We start from the raw sequence: 18844 nt of genomic DNA, 5'->3' as shown, positions 1-18844 counted from the left end.
AAAACCGCGCAAAAGAGGGTTTTAAGAGAGGAAGATGACGGAGTTTTGGAATTGCACAAATTTCCTTTTGCACAAAGATGCCTGTGAATTGCACAAGGAGGCAGTTCCAGGTCATATGTTATATAGGTGAGGCTTCAAGTCCATCATTCAGACAGCTGGGACAATCCAGATACATTTCTTACAGCATACATGTAGTGCTAGGGAGGAAAAGTAACTTTATAAGTGCATGCCAGTAATTTCCAGCATGCACCATTATAGCCAGACAGTCTGTTTTTAAAAAGTGGTTCAGAAAAATCAGACACAGGTACTGCTTTAATGTGAGTTGATTTGGTTTTCATACAGACATTTACACATTTTATAAATCTGAAAACATAAGAGTCATGCATCACTTGCGATGCAATGTGCAGAACAGTCAAATTGCAAAATTTACATTTTCAGAAATAAGCTCATTGTGCGTATCTCTGAATCACGTTAAATCTGTGCCATCTTACAGCCATCCATGTGCAGCATACCTGGCATGATTACATGGCTATCTCAGAATACCATCTGTTGCTTTATAAACTAGGCAGAGTCACCACTGAGTAACCTGTAAGAAACAGAAGTAGTTCCAGTACAGCACGTTACCCTTAGTGACATGTTCACAAACTACCATTTTCTTTAGTGTATGAATGGATATGACTTAATTAGGTGTTCCTTGATAGTGTATAGGACATTACCAGTTATTTTGTCTGGTCCTGTGGGGGTTGAGTTTTTATTTTAAATTTATTTATTTGTGTATTTTTTTGTCTGCATGTGTAATATCTGTTATACAAGGGAGAGCTCTGCTTTTGTCGCACTCTAACATATGTCTGCTTTTCTCGAAATTTGCGCACAAATTTTCTGACATAAAGTTCACTGTGTCCTGTGTTTGGGTGGTCACATTATTTTTTATTGATACCTTATTTTTAAATATTTCCCTCACAGATATTTGATGTAATTAAATAGCTTATGCTTTCCATCCTTGAGTCTGTTATATCTGGAAGATTAGTAATGAAACAAACTGTATTTTATTTCAGCTAGACTTGTTTTTATGACTATGATCATTTTTGAAAGCTAGGTAATAGCTGTTTTTTTTATTTTCTGTATCTTATTAATTTGGTGATACTACTGAAGTTTTTTTTTTTTTAATTTGCCTGCATCTGTATTTTACTGGCATGCATTCATGAATGCATATTGATAATGATGTCACAGAATCCCGTAGATAGTATCACGAGTCATTGTGGGCACTAACCCATTCTTTTGCATAAGGGTACCTTTTTCACATCATAGTTTTCTTTATGTAGTATAAAAGTGGTGATTTTATTTATGACTGATTTTGATCTTAGTCTTGAGTTAAAGATAATGACATCATGGTCTGCGTTCATTACTGAGGGTTTAGCCATGGCTGGGGAGTACAGAGATCATAGATTTGTCAGACTAAAGTCTAATATATTGTTTAATGTTTAAACATATTTATCTGACACGGAGTACTTTAACAAGTCAGTATTTAAATACTTAAAATCCTTCATAAGGATTGTATTTTTATTTAATTTTTGCATCTTGGAATTTAGTCAGGAAATCTTGGAATTTGTAAATAGATGGTATACTGTTGTACTGATATTAGTACTGTAGTAATTATATTTAGTACTGTGTGAACACATTCTTCTTCTGAGTTTTTTTTTTTAGTACAGAAATTGATATGCCACCACCTTTTGCATCAGATCTGCAACTGTGGATCATTGTTCTACTCTGGTTAACAAATGCATACGTAACTAAATAAACAGTAAAATAAGTATACCACTGTCCTGAAATTTGTGATATGCCATTTAGACATGTAAACCAACTATCATTAATGGTACAACTGTCAGAATTCTCTAAGGAGCAAAAACGTGTTAATCACTCATGTTGTTTTAAGATGTCTAAAGAAGTAAGCCACTATGATAGAAAATTTGTCATTGAGTACTCCTTTTATTGATATATTCTTCTGTGATTAGTATTTATATTGATCTTGTACTAGCTAAATTCTTATGGAATATAATGTCTGCAGTAGCTTTTTGCTGGGAAGAACTGTTTTATCAAAGGATTGAATAAAAAATGCATTTTTATTTTGCAAGGCATTAATTTTAAGTAAATGTGTATCTACTTAGCAGTATTGAGTTGTGTTGGAAGGAACATTATCACAGTGAATGTTTCATTCTTTGCAGAATTGTGTATACACCTGGACATACAGATGATCATATGGCCTTGCTTCTCGAAGAAGAAAATGCAGTCTTTTCGGGAGATTGCATTCTTGGAGAAGGGACAGCTGTTTTTGAGGATTTATATGATTACATGAAATCATTAGAAAAACTTCTAGAAATTAAAGCAGATAAAATATACCCAGGTTGGTAATTTTTGTTTATTTATATTATATAGAAGCATATAATAAAAATGCTAAGTTCTAGATAGCGTTTTATTTGTAGGTCTGCCATTGACATGTTTTAGATTGGTCTGGTAGCTCCTATAATGCACTTGCTGCCAGTGATGTGACTCAACAGAAGAAGTAAATATTTTACTTTGTTTTTTGTGATGCGTCTACACTTGGATAACTCTTTCATTGTCCTCTAGGTGGCCGACTACTTCCTTTTTTTATTAATGTTGCAACACTTTGTGCGTGATGCAGTATAATAGAGTGCATAAGCATGTCATGCAGTTTGGATCTTATCCTGAATCCCATCATTGTGTAATCCCTTTGTTGATGACTGAGAAAGTTGGACTTTGTTTCTATGTTTATTAAATTTTTTTGTCAAGTACACCACAAAAGTTGCCTTTTTGCTTGGTCCATTGATAGGCATTAAAACTGCCAATGAAACTTGCAGACCTTCTCACCCTAAGCAGGCTGTCAGCATTTTTTGTTATGCATAGTGCAAAAAAAGTCAGAAGGCCAGACAGGAGTCAGAGAGAACTGAAATACAAGAACGAAAGGCTATGTATGATATGGCCATAGCTTGTGTCATCCACAAAAACAGTTAGGACATTCTCCAGATACTTTCTTGGTGATCCTTCTCATGTAACAAGGGGTCAGTATGTCATATTGCCTTAAGAGAACTGTGAACTTGTGTGAAGAAGCCTCCCCACCCCCAGCACACCCTTTTTGAGCTGCAGCTGAGGAGTGACTAGGACTTAACTTACTGCACTTGTGCATATGGGTTTTTTATGTCTTCATGTATGGCATGTTCTTAAGTTCTTGCAACATGTCTTTGCGATCCTGACAGTCACTTCAGGCTGCTGATAGTTCACATAGGATATGACAGATTTTCTCATTTTCCTTGTGCCTTCTGTTCCTTTGGCTGAACCTGTAATGGCATTTAGATTTTGCATTTGTTTTAGAAATGTGCTGCTAGCAAGCCATATAGCCATAGGAGAGTATTTATTCATAGATTCATAGACTATTATTAGGCTAACGACCCCGGGGGGGGGGGGTTCTAAGCCTAGCCAAGTTTTCTTGAAAGAATAATGATTTCCTGTATCCAAATAGGACATTGAGGGCCAGGCATTTATAAGCTACCTTTGTCCATAAGGGGCATGGGTGCCAGGCCCAGTGTAAATATCCTGTTCTCCATCCACTGGTCTAGGTTGCACTAGGTTGAACTAGGTAATAGACAAACTCAGCTTCACATGGATATGTTCCATAGGAGGGGCAGTCTCTGGGACACATATCTGTCTCCTCAGCTTGTTCTGTGTAAGTCAGAGACAGAATTCAGATCCCTAGGCCTAGTATTTCTGGTAGTCTTTGATTTATGAATATGTAGGAGATTCATAAGTGTGGGGTTTGCAGATGCCTTTTAAGCCAGGCATAGATCGCCCCTCAGGAATCTGTAGGAGACTGAGAAGAGGGAAAGGGATTTTAGGCATTTTCCATAAGGCAGGTTTTTTATGTCTTGTATTCTTTTTGTAAGGAATCTCTGTGGTCGCTGTAGTTGCTGCATATGCATGGTCAGGTACATACCAAAGGGAGAATTATACACTATGATTGGTCTGATAAGGGCAGAGTATAGTGGGGCAGTGAGATAATGACCTATTTGGACCCAGATGCCATGCTCTTATGTATAAGTTGTGCAACATAAAAGGATTTCCTCACCGCTGTGACCACGTGCTGGTCGAAGTTAAGACTACTGTCTATGTGCATACCCAGATCCCTGACCACTGGGTCGACTCTTGGGGGTATATTATCAACATGGTAATTAGCCAGGATAGTTGACATCCAAAAGGATGCAATCATGCATTTCTTAGCATTGAGTTTAAGACCATGGCTTTGGCAACATTTGTTAGTCAGAGATAGACCTTCTTGAAGAATGCTAGTGTCTGCAGGGGAGTTGATGATAACCCCTAGCTTGCAGTCATCTGCAAACTTAGTGAACCATAAACATTTGCTTTTGTTTCAGAGAAATAGATGCCAAATAAGACCGGACCCAATACCGAGCCCTTGGGGACTCTGCTAACGACTGAACTCTTGGTGGAAGTGGCCTCAACTATTTTTGACCTACTAGGTCCTACCATTGAGCCAGGTGGCTACCCAGCGGATGATAAAATGGTTTATCTTTAAATTAGTAGCTTATCTATAATTCTTGAGTGGGGTATTGTATCAAAAGCCTTGGCCAGGATGAGGTAAGCTGTGTGCACAGTCTTACCTTCATCCAGTGCTTTGGTGATCCTCTCAAAAAAGTCTAGGCATGAGTTTCCTTTAACAAAGCCAAACTGTGCTGGCTTCAGTATTTGCAGGTTACCTATGTTCTCATTTATCATATCCATGATGATTTTTTTCCATGGCCTTACACATGAGGCTGGTAAGACGTATGGGCCTGTAGTTACCTGGTTCAGAGGTTGGGCTTCCTTTGTGCAGGGGAATGACTGCACCCATCTTCTATTCCTTGGGCACAAAACCTGACTGAAGGCTGCAGCTGAAAAGTGATTCATGTGGACCAGCGAGTTCATGTTTCCTGCTGTTTATTAAATATGGGTAACCTGCAAATACTGAAGCCAGCACAGTTTGGCTTTGTTAAAGGAAACTCATGCCTCTCTTCCCATCACCCTACACCACAACCTGTGAGAGATGCACTTATCTAGCCAAACTGGAGGTAAAGCTCTCTCCATCCAAAACTGAACTTTACAGTCAAGAGGAGAAGGTAAACACTTGCACCACATCACACTCATCACATAGTCCCACTAAACCTACACCACCAAAATCCACACATAGTAACACAAAAACATTCGCAGAGGCTCTCAATAATAATCTGCTCAAGCAACAGAGACCTCCAAAGCAGAGACGCAAGCAACCTCCACCCCTCAACACAACCCAAATGATACATAGCCCACAGACTCGGTGTGCCAATAAACCACAGCCCATAAGGCAAACCAGCGTACCCAACACACTAGTCATAGGTGACTCTATAGCCAGGCACACTTGATGTCCCACTCACCAGGCTAAACAAGGAGAAGGTTACATTCAGCTGCCTGTCGGGTGTCAGGGTCCGCCACATAACCCACGTACTCAGGTCACTCCACAACAAGTACAAGTATGACTCTGTCATTGTCTATGTTGGTGTAAATGACCTGAGACATACCTCCCTGGACTACATGAAAAGAGACATGGAAGAGCTCTCTGATCTTGTAGCCCAGGCAGGTATAACCCTAGCCCTGAGTAGCATCCTGCAATTGCCCAGAATGATACCGCAGTACAAGGACAAAATGATTGACTTCAACAATTGGCTAAGCTTCTGGTGTCATTCTAAGGGGATCCAGTATTTGTCTGCCTGGGACGACATGGTCAACAGACCACGATGCTTTGCCAGAGATGGCCTGCATCTGTCGCCCCTGGGATTCCGGATACTGGCTAAGGGTCTTGCCGCCGCTATAGTGCCTTTTTAGGCAAGGTTCAAATGACAAATTCACCACTGCAACAGGAACTGGCAAGCAAAAACTGAGGGTAATGCTACTCAATGCTAGAAGTCTAAATCTCAAAATGCACTCACTCAAGGCACTCCTTAAAATGGAGACTATCGATATCTGTGGAGTGACTGAGACCTGGTTCAAGGCTCTAGAGAGCACCCCTGCATTACCAGGCTATAACTCATACCACACTTTTTGGCCATCTAACCTGGACCAGAACACCAAAGGTGGAGGTGTGTCCATATTCATTAAGGATATCCACACCTCAAGGCTAGTTGCGCAGCATAATGCATCCAAGGTCATCCAAGTGCAACTAACGCTGGGCAAAACTGCAATCCAAATTGTAACTCGCTACAGATCCCCCACCATGCCCCAGGATTCCCACTCCTCTTTTCTTGATATACTGGAAAATATTAGGGTTCAACCAAACACCCTAATAATGGGCGATTTCAACTACCCCACCATTAACTGGGAAAACTACTCATGTACCAACTCCATCGCTCAATGCTTTCTGGAATTCATAAATTCCAATGCCCTGGATCAACTTATCCACACCCCCACCAGGGGCAACAATATCCTAGACCTAGTCATTACCAACATGAGTGACCGGTGTTCCACAACTGAAATCAACTCCCCGTTGGTTAGATCCGACCATAAGCTAATCACCTTAGATATCCACATCCAGCTCCCACCCACCATTAAGGAAATCACAGCAAAACATTTCTCCAAAGCCAACAGAAGTTGGAAGTTGTTAGGACAGAAGTGGCAAACTTCATGACACCCATGCAGATGGACAATACAGTTATGACTGCTGAATCCTACACAAATGCACTCTATAAGCACTTACACGAGTGCATAGATCATGCTATCCTCCAAAAAAAAGGAAGCCAATCTGGTGGTCCCCTGCCATAAACAAACTCTACAGCAGAAGGAAGAAACTGTTACAAAAGAGAGTACAATCCCATGAGTGGAGGAACTCCCTGGTCAGCCTCAGTAAGAAGCTAAGATCCTTTATAAGATCCTCCAAAGTTAGCTACGAAAACAAAATCACCACTGATTTTAAGGGCAACCACAAAGCATTCTATAGCTATGTCAAGAATCTCAATGGCAACACCCAGATCTGCTCTGAGTTACAGCATAATGGCACGAAAATTACAGAACCAACTGATATTGCCAACATCCTGGCAGATAGGTTCAGTGCTAACCTTACCCACCTCTCACCCGCTAAAGGGCCCATAGCTATACAGGAAGAATGCAGAGTCCCTGTCATCACATCTATGCAGGTAAAAGCTGCACTCTCTAAAACCAAAAAACACAGCATCCATGGGACAGGACAACAACCCAGGCTGCGTTTTACACAAACTTCAGAAGAACTGGCTCCCCACCTAAGTACCATGTTCAATCATAGTCTCACATCAGACTTTGTGCCCACTGAATGGTGCACAGCAACAATTATCCCACTCCACAAAGGGGGAGCCACCACTGATCCTGAGAATTATTGCCCTATTAGCCTGACAAGCCTGGTCTGCAAGGCCATGGAACATATCATCCTGGAACTCATAAACAAAGACATTGGTAACCTCCAAACTCTGGACCCCACTCAGTTCGGGTTTGTGAAAGGCAGATCATGCCTTCTGAACCTGATCGACTACTTTGAGGTTGTCACCAAAGCCGTAAACGAGGGTAAGGTGGTTCACACAGCCTATCTTGACCTTGCCAAGGCTTTCAACACCATCCCCCATTCTGGAATTATAGCTAAACTCCCTAAACTAGGTATAAATCCCTATGTCACAAGATGGGTTGCCAACTGGCTCACTGACAGAACCCACACTGTAAAAGTTGCAGACTCCAAATCTGACTTCAAACCAATGACAAGTGGACTACCACAGGGTTCAATCCTGGGACCTCTCCTGTTTGGTTTCTACTTCTCTGAAGTACAGGCTAACACAGAAGGCCTCTGTCTAACGAAGTTCACAGATGACTGCAAACTAGGAGCCATAGTAGAGTCCCCATCCTCCAGAAGGGCCTCACTGAGACAGATGCCTGGTGTCAGAGGCATGGCCTCAAGCTCAATGCCAAAAAGTGCATTGTCATCTCCTTTGGTAAAAACTCTATCCATGAACGGCAGTCTACTTAATGCTGAATGTGTGATAAGAGACCTTGGGACCCAGGTGGACAGTAGTCTCTCCTTTGATAATCACATCGCCACAGTAGTCAGGAAATCCTTCTGTGTAGCACACCTCATCACAAATGATTCTCATCCAGGAAAAAAGAGGTCATTGTTCCCCTCTACTCGGCACTCATTAGACCCATTATAGATTATAACGCCCCTTTTAGAATGTACCTCACAAGACATCTGCAATAGCTAGAAAGGCCACAGAAGTACCTCACAAAGAGGATTACTGGCCTCTAACAGATGTCCTACACTGACCGTCTCAAAAAACTCCAGCTTTACTCTGTAGCACATCGCCTACTCTGAGGAGATCTCTGCCTAACATGTAAAGCTATGTTAAACCCAGAGCTGTTGGACATGCTACACCTGAAGAAATTGCAATCCCTCCGAGCTACATGCTCTTGGGACTTAAACCTTGTCACCGCAGTAAACAGGACATGCTGGAGGGATAGATTCCTATCCCAGAGACTTCCTATACTCTGGAACAAGCTACCCATTTATGTCAAGCAAAGTTCCTCATTAGTACTCTTCAAGAAACATCTTGAGTGGATGGGAAATAGGAAATACACCCCGGGGATCACTTCTGTGGCTCTGCTCGACAGGGGCACAGGAAATTAACTTTCTTGGGTGGCGTAAGCCAGGGAACCTTGTTGACTAGGCTTACTTAGGCCCTTCGGCTAATAGCCTAGTACCTACCTATGAACCTATGTTACCAGGGCCCAGTGTGGGTGATGCAGTTTACAGTAAGTTCTGCACATTGCTGTACATTTCCTCTGTGGTTACAGACATAGCTGTAGAAAGTTTTGTGGTTGTCCTTTGCCTGATAAGCTATTTTTTCTTCAAATTTAGCCTTTGAAGTATTAATTAATCCTCTTTACTGCTTGTTTAGATTGTTCAGGGGGCTTTAAGTATGTATAGCTTTGTTCCGCCTACTGCAGTGGTGGTGCTGCGGTAGCGTTGTTGCCTCACAGTAAGACGCTGTCCTATTCGATTCTCAGTTAGAGCGTCTTCTGTGTGGAGACCTGCGTGAATGGGCGTACCTTCGTTGAAGGTTGTGCGTCAGGGCCGGCAACTCGGCACGTAAAAATCTACTGCCAATCATTAGCGGACCAGAGTTCCACTGTGGCGACCCCTAACTGGGAAAAGACACAACAACAAAAAAAGCTTTGTTCCGCCTACGCTTGGCTAATTTTTATTTTTACTTTTGTTGTATAACTAGTTGATATTGAGATTCGACCAAGGTGGCTTGTCTTTTGAGTTTGTCTTACTCTTAATACATATGAGTGGGCATAGATCAATCTGGACAGCTATCAGTATGGCTGTACAGAGATTTTGTAAATAGCTCAGTGTATCTTATGGTGTTAACTGGGTTTGGAGAGCTTGGAATTTAGCCATTGTGTTGCTTAGCACAAAGAGGTTAGTCTTGGAATAGTTTCTAAATATTTTTGGTTGTGCTAGATTTCTGTATTTAATGTTTATTTCAAGTAATACTGACTTATAATCAGATCTGACCAGCAAAGATATTACATTGGGTGAGGAGCATTGACCCACCCCAGTGTTTGTGAGTACAAGGTCAATGATGTTTGTAGCCCTGGTAGGAGAAGGATGCTGGTATTAACAAACTTAGGAATTGCTAGGCTTGTGCATTAGAAATGGTGTAGGATTTTCAGTCTGTAGACAGGTAGCTGAGATCCCCCACGAATATCATATTGAGTTGAGCGTTGATGGACTCTGGTACATTGGCACAGGTAGTATGGGTTTCCTGGGATATGGAGGCTTGGACTGATGCTGGTACAAGGCTTGTTGCAAGGCTGTCATACATCAGCATTTCCCAACATTTGCTTGTCATCCACATTAGTTTCCTGTCAGCTGCCGCAGAGAATACAGTTGACTTGCCCACTCCCATTTTTTATAATGGCAGGATAAATTTGGCTACTTAACTGTAGAAGAGACCATCTTCCTCACCCTCAGAGTCCTCATGTGTTGTAGAGTCTGCAGATATTTATTATTTATTTTAGTTTGTTAAATCCCAGTTAACATCCACTCTAACATGGCTTTAAGCCAACACATAGTACAACAACCGCTCGAATCTCTTTTATACTGGCAGACAGTAAACAAAGCTAGGGACTCTGACCTACACACCTCTGTATTACTATAGATTTATCAAAGGCCTTTGACAAAGTTTCACATAACAAACTTCTTCAGCAATTAAAATCATTAGGTTTTACACCATCCTCCAAGTTATGGTTTAACATTTACCTGCACAAGTGGCAAGGTTGCCTATCTCAATACCAGACAAGCAGAACTGGTGTCCCACAGGGATCCATTCTTGGACCTCTCCTTTTTAATATATTCATCAATAATCTACACGCTGCCTGCCACAACAGCATACTAATCCAGTACGCTGACTATTCCACTATCGTCTCCTCTTCTAACAACATAGCTGACCTACTCCAAAAAAACACAGACCGCATTTACCTCAATAAAATCTTGGCTAAATGATGCACAACTACTGCTTAATCCTAACAAAACTAAACTTTTATTATTCTCCAGTAAAACTTGCACATCTGAATTTAAAATCTATTCCCATAAAACTGAGATTGAAATCATAACAAGTGCTAAACTGCTGGGCATTACCATTGACAACAAACTTTCATTTGACAAACACATAGACATTACCATTGACAACAAACTTTCATTTGACAAACACATAGAAACTTCTATCAGAAAAACTCTTTGCAAAATAGTCATGCTTTATAGACATATACTTTACGGTGCTCCCATTTTTACTAATCTACACAACATAGTCAAAACCAAACTCTAGTCTTTACAAAGTTGGTAAATGTGCTACAGGCTCATCTTATTGCACTCAGCACTGCAATGCTCTGAAAGAGCTAAACTGGCTTGAATCCCCCCACTATCTTGACTACCTACAGCTTTCTGTTGCACACAAAATAATTTCCAAATCCAATAGCTGTCCTGCATTAAAATCTGTTCTGCATACTCACATTCCCACCAGCCTCCCAACCTATGAACCTAAGAAACCTCTGTTCTACTGATAGACTACTCATTGATGTACTTAAGCCCAGGAAAAATAAGCTGGACAATGTCTTTATTCTTATGCCATAGCTAAGCGTTGGAACAACCTACCAAACAATATCACCGCTGTAGAAAATACTAAACCTTTCAAGCTTACATTTAAAAACTATCTTGTCAACACATGGATATACCATTGCCCTACAATAAACAACTAATTCCTGCCTTCCTTTGTTTCTTGTGTCCTCTACATTCATCTTCTCCCCACCCTTCCAACTCATTACAACATTTTCTCTCCTGTTGCCCACCATCCCCACATCTTTCCTCCCCTTCTATATCCCCTTCCACTATATTTCCTCTTGTTTCTTAATATTACACGTGTAATTTCTCACTAATTAACCTAACCTAATGTATAAACTTTCACTCTGACTTCTACCCTCTTTGCTCCTTTCTCTTTATCAATATTGTTACTCACATTTCACTTATGCTTTCTTCTCCAGAACCACCAGATGTTCATTTTTCAAAAAAAAATATGCCTATTATATTTAGCTTGTAAAATATATTTTACAATAGGTTATTTTCTGTCTAAAAAAATGTAATTACTTTGTACGTTATCCATGCATTATCCAACCTCCCATTGTACTTCATGCATCTGTGTTATTTCTGTCATATTTTCGTATCATATATTTTAATTGTTATTCAAATATCTTATGCTATACTGATATTGGCAATTTAAATTACTGTGGAGCGTTTCTTCACAGGCCTCCCCTGAAAATGGGTCCGTGACCCAGTCTGACTTTCCTGGTTACCAAATATCAATAAATAAATAAACTAAATAAGTGAACGAAGTGGTCAAATGACCCTTTCCAAAGACAGCTAGAACATAAGGCATAAGACATGTGATTTACATTGATCTACCTTGAGCAAAACATAGAAGAAAATGCAAAATGCACTCAACAGTGTAATATTGTTTAAAAATATACAATCTACGATGAATACATTGATTATCAAATGTACATATTTATGTTTGTACATTTAGGGAAGCATGAGTTTGTTGTGTTTAACAAAAAAAAAATACTTTGACTAGATTGTCAAGTCGCCGACCAGGGGTGCAAACATACTGGATCTCACTAATATGGAAGAGTGATGCACATCCTCTAGTGTACTGTCCTCTCTGGTAAGGTCAGGCCACAAAACGGTCTGCACTGAAGTAAAAATAAAATCCTGAACCCCAGTTAACTCTGGAGTGTTCAGGAACTACTCTAAGACCAACTTCCTACTATTAAGTGATAAAATGGCAAAATGTCAGTTGTCCATTCTAAAGACTTAAACCTTGCCTGTGATATAAATAGGACCTGCCGGAGACAGGTATGTATCCCAGAGACTCCTCTTCTCTGGAACAGGCTCCCCCGAGTCCCCATCCATGTGAAGCAGAATTCCTCCTTAATCCAATTCAAGTGTAACATGGACAACTGGATGGGGAACAGGAAATTCATCCCTGGTTTGGCACATGTGTCTCTAATGAACATGGGCAGCCTGTAAGTGGTTCATCACTCAGACCCTTGCTTGCAAATGTTTCATCTCTCAAGCCCTTGCATACAGACTTGAATGCATGGCTAGGTTTAAAAAGGTCTTAGTGGTCGATAGCCTGTTAAACATCTATGAACCTATGAGCAGCATCCATTAATAAAACAAGATAATCCCTGTTAAGTGAGAACATGTAGGGAATATAATGTGGGTGTAGGATGTGTGTACATACAAGGGGTGCAGGGGTCACCATTGTCAGTGATGCATTTTTGTTTTACTTGGTCGAGGAGATGTACTGTGAGTTGGGTACAAACTTGGGAGAGTTTGTCAGTTTTTTTGTATTTTAGCTGAAAGTGCATTCTAGGTGTCAGGTGCTAATTTGGAAGAGACGTTTTCACCTATTAAACAATATTAAGGGTGAATAACAAGTTGTTCTTCATATTGATCACCACTGCAGTAGTCTTAGCTATATGGGTTATATCCTGCTAAGGATATAATAAGCTGCCCAGTTTTCAAATCTTCAGAGCACCATCCATGTGCCCAAACTGTGCTTTGCCCACTGAAGGGACTCCCAACACCTGCAGAGGACGTGGCTAACCCCCAGTCCATAATGGCTGTAAGTGCTACACCAAAGGGATCTGGGATAAAAGATAAGTGGTTTGAGGTACAGCAAATGGCCACAGCAGAGTCACCCAACCGTGGCTCAAGCAAATTGCTAGCTTGCTGTGGTGGCAAAGGCTGTTTGTCTAACTTTTTCTTTTTGTGGCTGTAAGAAGGCCTGACCATGGAACTGACAATCTGTTACATACTCAAGCCAAAAATAGTGCCTGTTTCCCAAGCAAAACAAGCAGTAAATGCTGGTAAAACTACCACTCTACAAAAGTTACTTTTTTGACAAAAAAAAAAATAATAATAATAAAAATCACTTTCAAACACTGTGGCACCCCACAATGGAAAACTGTTTTCTGTGGAGAAATTGTGTTTATCAGCTAGTTTACAGTACTTTTAAACTGACCGAAACAAAAAAAAGAGAGTGCTCCGTTTAAAAGTACATTGCAGTATTGAGACAGTCTGTTGAAGTACAACACTCCTAACTTTAAAATAACTTTCCTGAAGAGGAAAATAATAAAACATCATTAACCTGTCTGCCGTGCAAAGCAAAGCACAGGCAGACTGTCAATCCTTGAAAGCCTCAGAGGAGTGTACTCTTCTGAGGCAAGAAAGTTCTGAAGGGCTCTGCACCCAAATTTGCCTTTTAGAGATCTCAGTTCGAGCAACATGACAGTTTGGGCATGTGGAAGGTGCCATGAAGCTTTGGAACCTGGCTGGCTGTTAACACCCTTGACAGGATATAACCCATATAGCTAAGGCTACTGCAGAAATGATCATTTGAACATCTACTGTTATTGTAAGTTCAGCTTCCGCAACTGTACTTTGTAAGGTTTTGTGAGTTGCAGTTAGCAGAGTTGGCGGATAAAGAAGTCTTTAGAGGAGGGAAAGGCAATTCATGAAGAGTTTTCAAGGGAAGGGATAATAATAATCTTTCAGCAGTGGGCAACCAGTTAGTTTTTTGAATACTGAAGCAATGGTGCTCATGGTGTGCTAGATTTATAAATCAGTGTGTATTGATCTGATGTTGTCAATCTTCATTTTATCCTTGACAATATCAGAACCGACTTGGGCCGTTACTACAGCTCGCACCAGCCAAAAACTCTCGAGCTTCACCTCTACTTACAATCCCTCTCTCACAATTGCTTCAGATCTCATTTGCTGCTTTACGAACAGTCACATTTTGCCAGTGCTATCGAGTTTCAGTGGGTTTAGGTAAATTCTTTCTTTTAGTTTCTCAGAGATTTCTTCTGCTCTCTCTTTCTTTTTTATTGCCATACCTTAATTTGTTCTTACATGTAGTGTAGCTTTATGGTATTATTGTTGATACTGTTTGCCTTTACATCTACGGTGGTGGTGCTGCGGTAGCGTTGTCGCCTCACAGTAAGACATTGTCCTGTTCGATTCTCAGCTAGAGTGTCTTCTGTGTGGAGACATGCGTGAATGGGTGTACCTTCGTTGAAGGTTGTGCATCAGGGCCAGCAACTCGGCACGTAAAAATCTACTGCCAGTCATTAGCGGACTGGAGTTCCGCTGTGGCGACCCCTAACCAGGAAAAGCAGAAAGACTCAACAACAACTCTTTGCCTTTACACTTTTGTGTAGTTTCTCCGACTATTATTGTTGATAGTTTTTTTTTTCTCCCTCTCTTTAAATAACAAAAAAAAATCTGTCTCTTTTTCCACTCTGTCTTCCAGCAGTCTCTCTTTTTATTGTCATGGCTGAGAAGGTTAAAGGCCCCTCTGGCTTTAAAAACTGCAAGACATGCGGCCACAAAATTCCATTATCAGATTTCTATTCTCACTGTGTTTATTGCTTGGGTCCCCTCTGTTTACAAGAGGACAGCAGCATATGTCATGCTTTTAGCATCAAGCTCTTGTTGAAAGGCCCAATAAGCTTATTTTGTGAAAGGCTTGTTTGCCTTAGAATTTAATGAAGCCTTATCTTCTGTTGACAAAGCAAAAACTGACATTTCCTCCCATTCATCCTCCTGTTCAGTGGACAAAGGAAAGAAAAGAAGTCTCTCAGTTCCAACCTCTCCAGCGGTTCTAAAAGCAAAGAAATTGAAACCATCTGTTCCAAACTTTCTGCGGAACCGCAGTCCTCTGCCTCTAAGACACCAGTATCGACACCTACTCCAGCACTGATTGCTATCTGAAGTCCTTCAACTTTGAAGGCCTGGTGCAGGAAACAATTACTTCTCCACCTACTGTGACTAAAGGCATTTTTCCTAGGACAGCTTATTCACCTTCAGTTGAACCTTTCACTGGAGAGCTTCCAGAAGTTTTTCTGCAGAGGCCTAAGTCCCCTTCAACTTCATCTATCCGCTCCACCAAAGTCTGTCTGAACTTGGCATAGAAAAGCTAGTGAATAAAATTCTATGGATTAGACTTTCAGGCCGCCTTTCGGTTCCATTCCCTTCAGTCTGAATTGAAACTTATTTTACCCTATTCATTACTCCTCGTCTAACCTCCTCCGAGGTTTTAGAGTCATCTCTTCCAGATCTCCCAGCACCAACCTTACTGGCTCCTGAGTTATTCGCATATTTGCAACTGGTAGTTCCCCCGAGCTCTTTGGTGGCTTCGGAACCAGAGGACTCCTGGAGCAGTAGCTACCCTGTCATTTCCAGGGGGCAGGTCTCAACACAGGTTTTTTGGAGCCATTCCTGCTCCTCGGGGATTCGTCTCGAGTTACTTTGGCACTGGCTTCTGTCTTGAGAGTTTGTTCTTTGGAGAGGAGAGTGACCCTGGTCCTGAGGCAGTGTATCTCTCTCTTTTGGGCTCCCTTCCCTCTTCAGGGGGGGGCTGGTCTTCAAGGCTGTGAAGAGGGCCCTCTCATGGTGATTCATTCAGCTCCTTCCCCCTTGGAACAGGTACTCCCCTCTAGTTCGATTTATTCCTCTTGTCTCTCCACTGTGACAGTGGATGCTGAAGTCTCAGGTTTCCCATACCCAGGTTCTGTCATCTTCTGATAACTCCCCAGATTATCCTCCCTGAAGAGGTCCCTCAGAAAAAGAAGTGCAAGAGGAAGCACTTGAATTCCCCCAAGGAATCAGTTACCGAGGACACAGATTTCGATGAGGTGGAAGGGTCCACGTGGTTACCTCCTGAAGATGTCCTATTTAAAGACATCCTAGAAATTTTAAAAGAGAGGGGTGACTTGAAGTCCCAAAACCGTTCCTTAGAGAAATCGTCTACCTGCATGCTTTCAGCACCCGCCTGTCTACCCCACCTGCTGATGAGCTCATTCAGCTGATTTCAGTGGATGTGGAAGCCCTTCCCTAAGACACCTGATAAAATATTATCTGCCCCTGAGGATAAGCAGTTCTGGGCCAAGGGGTTAGCTGTGGATGCCATGGTTGTAGAGGCCGCCACTAAAAAGGAACTCGCTAAGGAGAGTTCCTCTGTCCATCGGATCAACAGGGAGTCTCGGGCTATGGACAGATTTGGGAAGCTGGTCAATGCTTCATCGACCTTCACTATAAGGTCCTTGAATTTTTTTTGGCACACTTCAGGAGACTCCAACAGGATCTGATTAAGGAATTGTCAGACACTCTGGGGAGAGCTGTAGCTAAGGGAGTCCAAAAGAAAGTGGCTTCCCAGCTAGCCACCCCAAAGTCTGTGTCTAATTTGTTCATGAGGCTGATAGCTCATACAGCCAAAGGGACTTCCAGAGCAGCGGGTACAGGTGTAGCCATAAGGAGACACCTCTGGATGCTCCTTTTGTAATTTTGCAGAACCATTCAAGTTTTCTTTCATCAATACTACCTTTGACAGAACATCTTTGTTTGACCCTAAAGTGAAAGAGACTTTAGCCAGGTATGAGAAGGATGGTAAGACCCTTTCTGCGGTGGGCGTACGTTTCTTCACCCCCCCCCCCCCAAGTCCTTTTCTAGGATTCAAAGGAGTGGTTGAAAAATGTGGTTCAAAAAATCCCAAGGGCCTTTCCAAGATGCACATGGAGGCAGTTCCCTCAGGGGCAGAGGGGGGAACAAAATGGAAGTCGCTGCCCTTGCGGCAGAGGTGGTCTGCAAAACCAGAGCTTCAGGGATTCCTTTCCAAGGAAGCCTTTTCAGCATTCCTGAATGGAGGTCTGATTGTCTTCCTCTGGAGGCAGTTGTTCTTGCACTTAAATGCCTGGCTAAACATAACAACAGATTCCTGGATACAACGGATCATATCCAGAGGCTATATCATTTCCTTTTCTCACCCTTCCCCTGTACTCAAGAAAATCCCTGATGTTTCACCCATTCAGAGTGATTCGGCATTGGAAGAAATTCAAAAACTGCTAAACAAAAGAGTCATCCAAGAAATCCCACCAGACCAGAAAGGATCCAGAACTTACTCAAGATTCTTTTTAGTGCCAAAAAAGACATGGGACTGGAGATTGATTTTGGATCTCAGTTGCTGAACAAATCCATTTGGCAAATAAAGTTCTGGATGGTCACAGTACAGTCTTTTCTTCCTTTTCTGAAGAAGGACATCTGGATGTGCTGAATAGATCTTCAGGATGCGTATTACCATATAAAACTGGACTGAATGCTCCAGAAAGTTCCTCCTCTTCTGGCTAGGAGCCAGACATCACCAATTCTGAGTGCTGCCCTTTGGTCTCACCACAGCCCCCAGGGTGTTCACCAAATGCATGGCAGTAGTAGCAGCTCACTTGAGACTGCAAGGATTCCGGGTGTTTCCATACTTGGATGACTGTCTCATAACCGCTTTGAACAAACATCAGTTGATAGTGGCCAGAAATTACACTGTCAATACTGTGCTCATCTGGGCATTATGGTAAATCTCGAGAAATGACATTTGATATCAGTGCAAAATTTAGAATTCATATGGAGAGAGCTGTAGCATCCCTTACTCCAGAGAGGCTTCAAAGAGTAATAGTACAAGCTCAAAAGGTAATCCGCAAAAAGAAGGTTCCTGCTCGACTACTTTTGCAAACTCTAGGGTTGATGGCAGCATCAATAACTCTAATACCTCTAGCCAGGTTTCATGTGAGAATTCTGCATTGGCTGCTAGCTTCTCAGTGGTCTGTCTATCGCCAACTCTTGTAAGACCAAATTCTGATTGCCAAGTATTGCAAGAGGGATCTCCTGTGGTGGATGGATTCCAAACAAATTCTCCACAGTCGCCCCTTTGTTCTTTCAGAGCTCATGGCCATAGTGACCACGGATGCCTCCCGGTTTAGGTGGGTGGGTGGTGGGCCATTTTCTGGGCAAGACTGTCCAAGGCACTTGGTCCCCAGTAGAGGCCAACTTACACATCAGTGCCTTAGAACTAAGAGCGGTGTTTCTAGCTTTGCAGGCCTTTCAGACAGTGCTTCCTTAGGGTACAATTGCAATTCAAACAGACAATATGTCAGTAGTTTGGTACATCAACAAGCAGGGAGGAACCAAGTCTTAACCCTTTTATTGAGAAGCTCTCAGAGTGTGGCAGTGAGCAATTTCTTCCAACCACTTTCTAATAGCATTGCACATTCCGGGGAGTTCCATTGTGATTGTAGACTAGTGGAGCAGATGTATTCTTCAGCCTCACGAGTGGTCTCACAA

At 41.8% G+C, this 18844-nt stretch overlaps 1 protein-coding gene across 2 annotated transcripts in view; it reads left to right on the top strand.

Annotated features, from left to right (window-relative positions):
- Positions 1–18844, top strand: part of LACTB2 (lactamase beta 2) — a 736830-nt gene that overhangs the window by 357674 nt on the left and 360312 nt on the right. For both annotated transcript variants that reach the window (XM_044067148.1, XM_044067149.1), the window contains exon 5: positions 2223–2401. In XM_044067148.1, coding sequence (XP_043923083.1) covers positions 2223–2401 — 179 coding nt within the window. The remainder of the gene's footprint in view (positions 1–2222; positions 2402–18844) is intronic.

This window comes from Protopterus annectens, chromosome 3.part1, assembly GCF_019279795.1.
Source record: "Protopterus annectens isolate FY-2018-M chromosome 3.part1, PAN1.0, whole genome shotgun sequence".
Lineage (NCBI taxonomy): Eukaryota > Metazoa > Chordata > Ceratodontiformes > Protopteridae > Protopterus > Protopterus annectens.
Note: the sequence above shows the minus strand (reverse complement) of the source record. Positions and strands in the feature narration are given on the sequence as shown.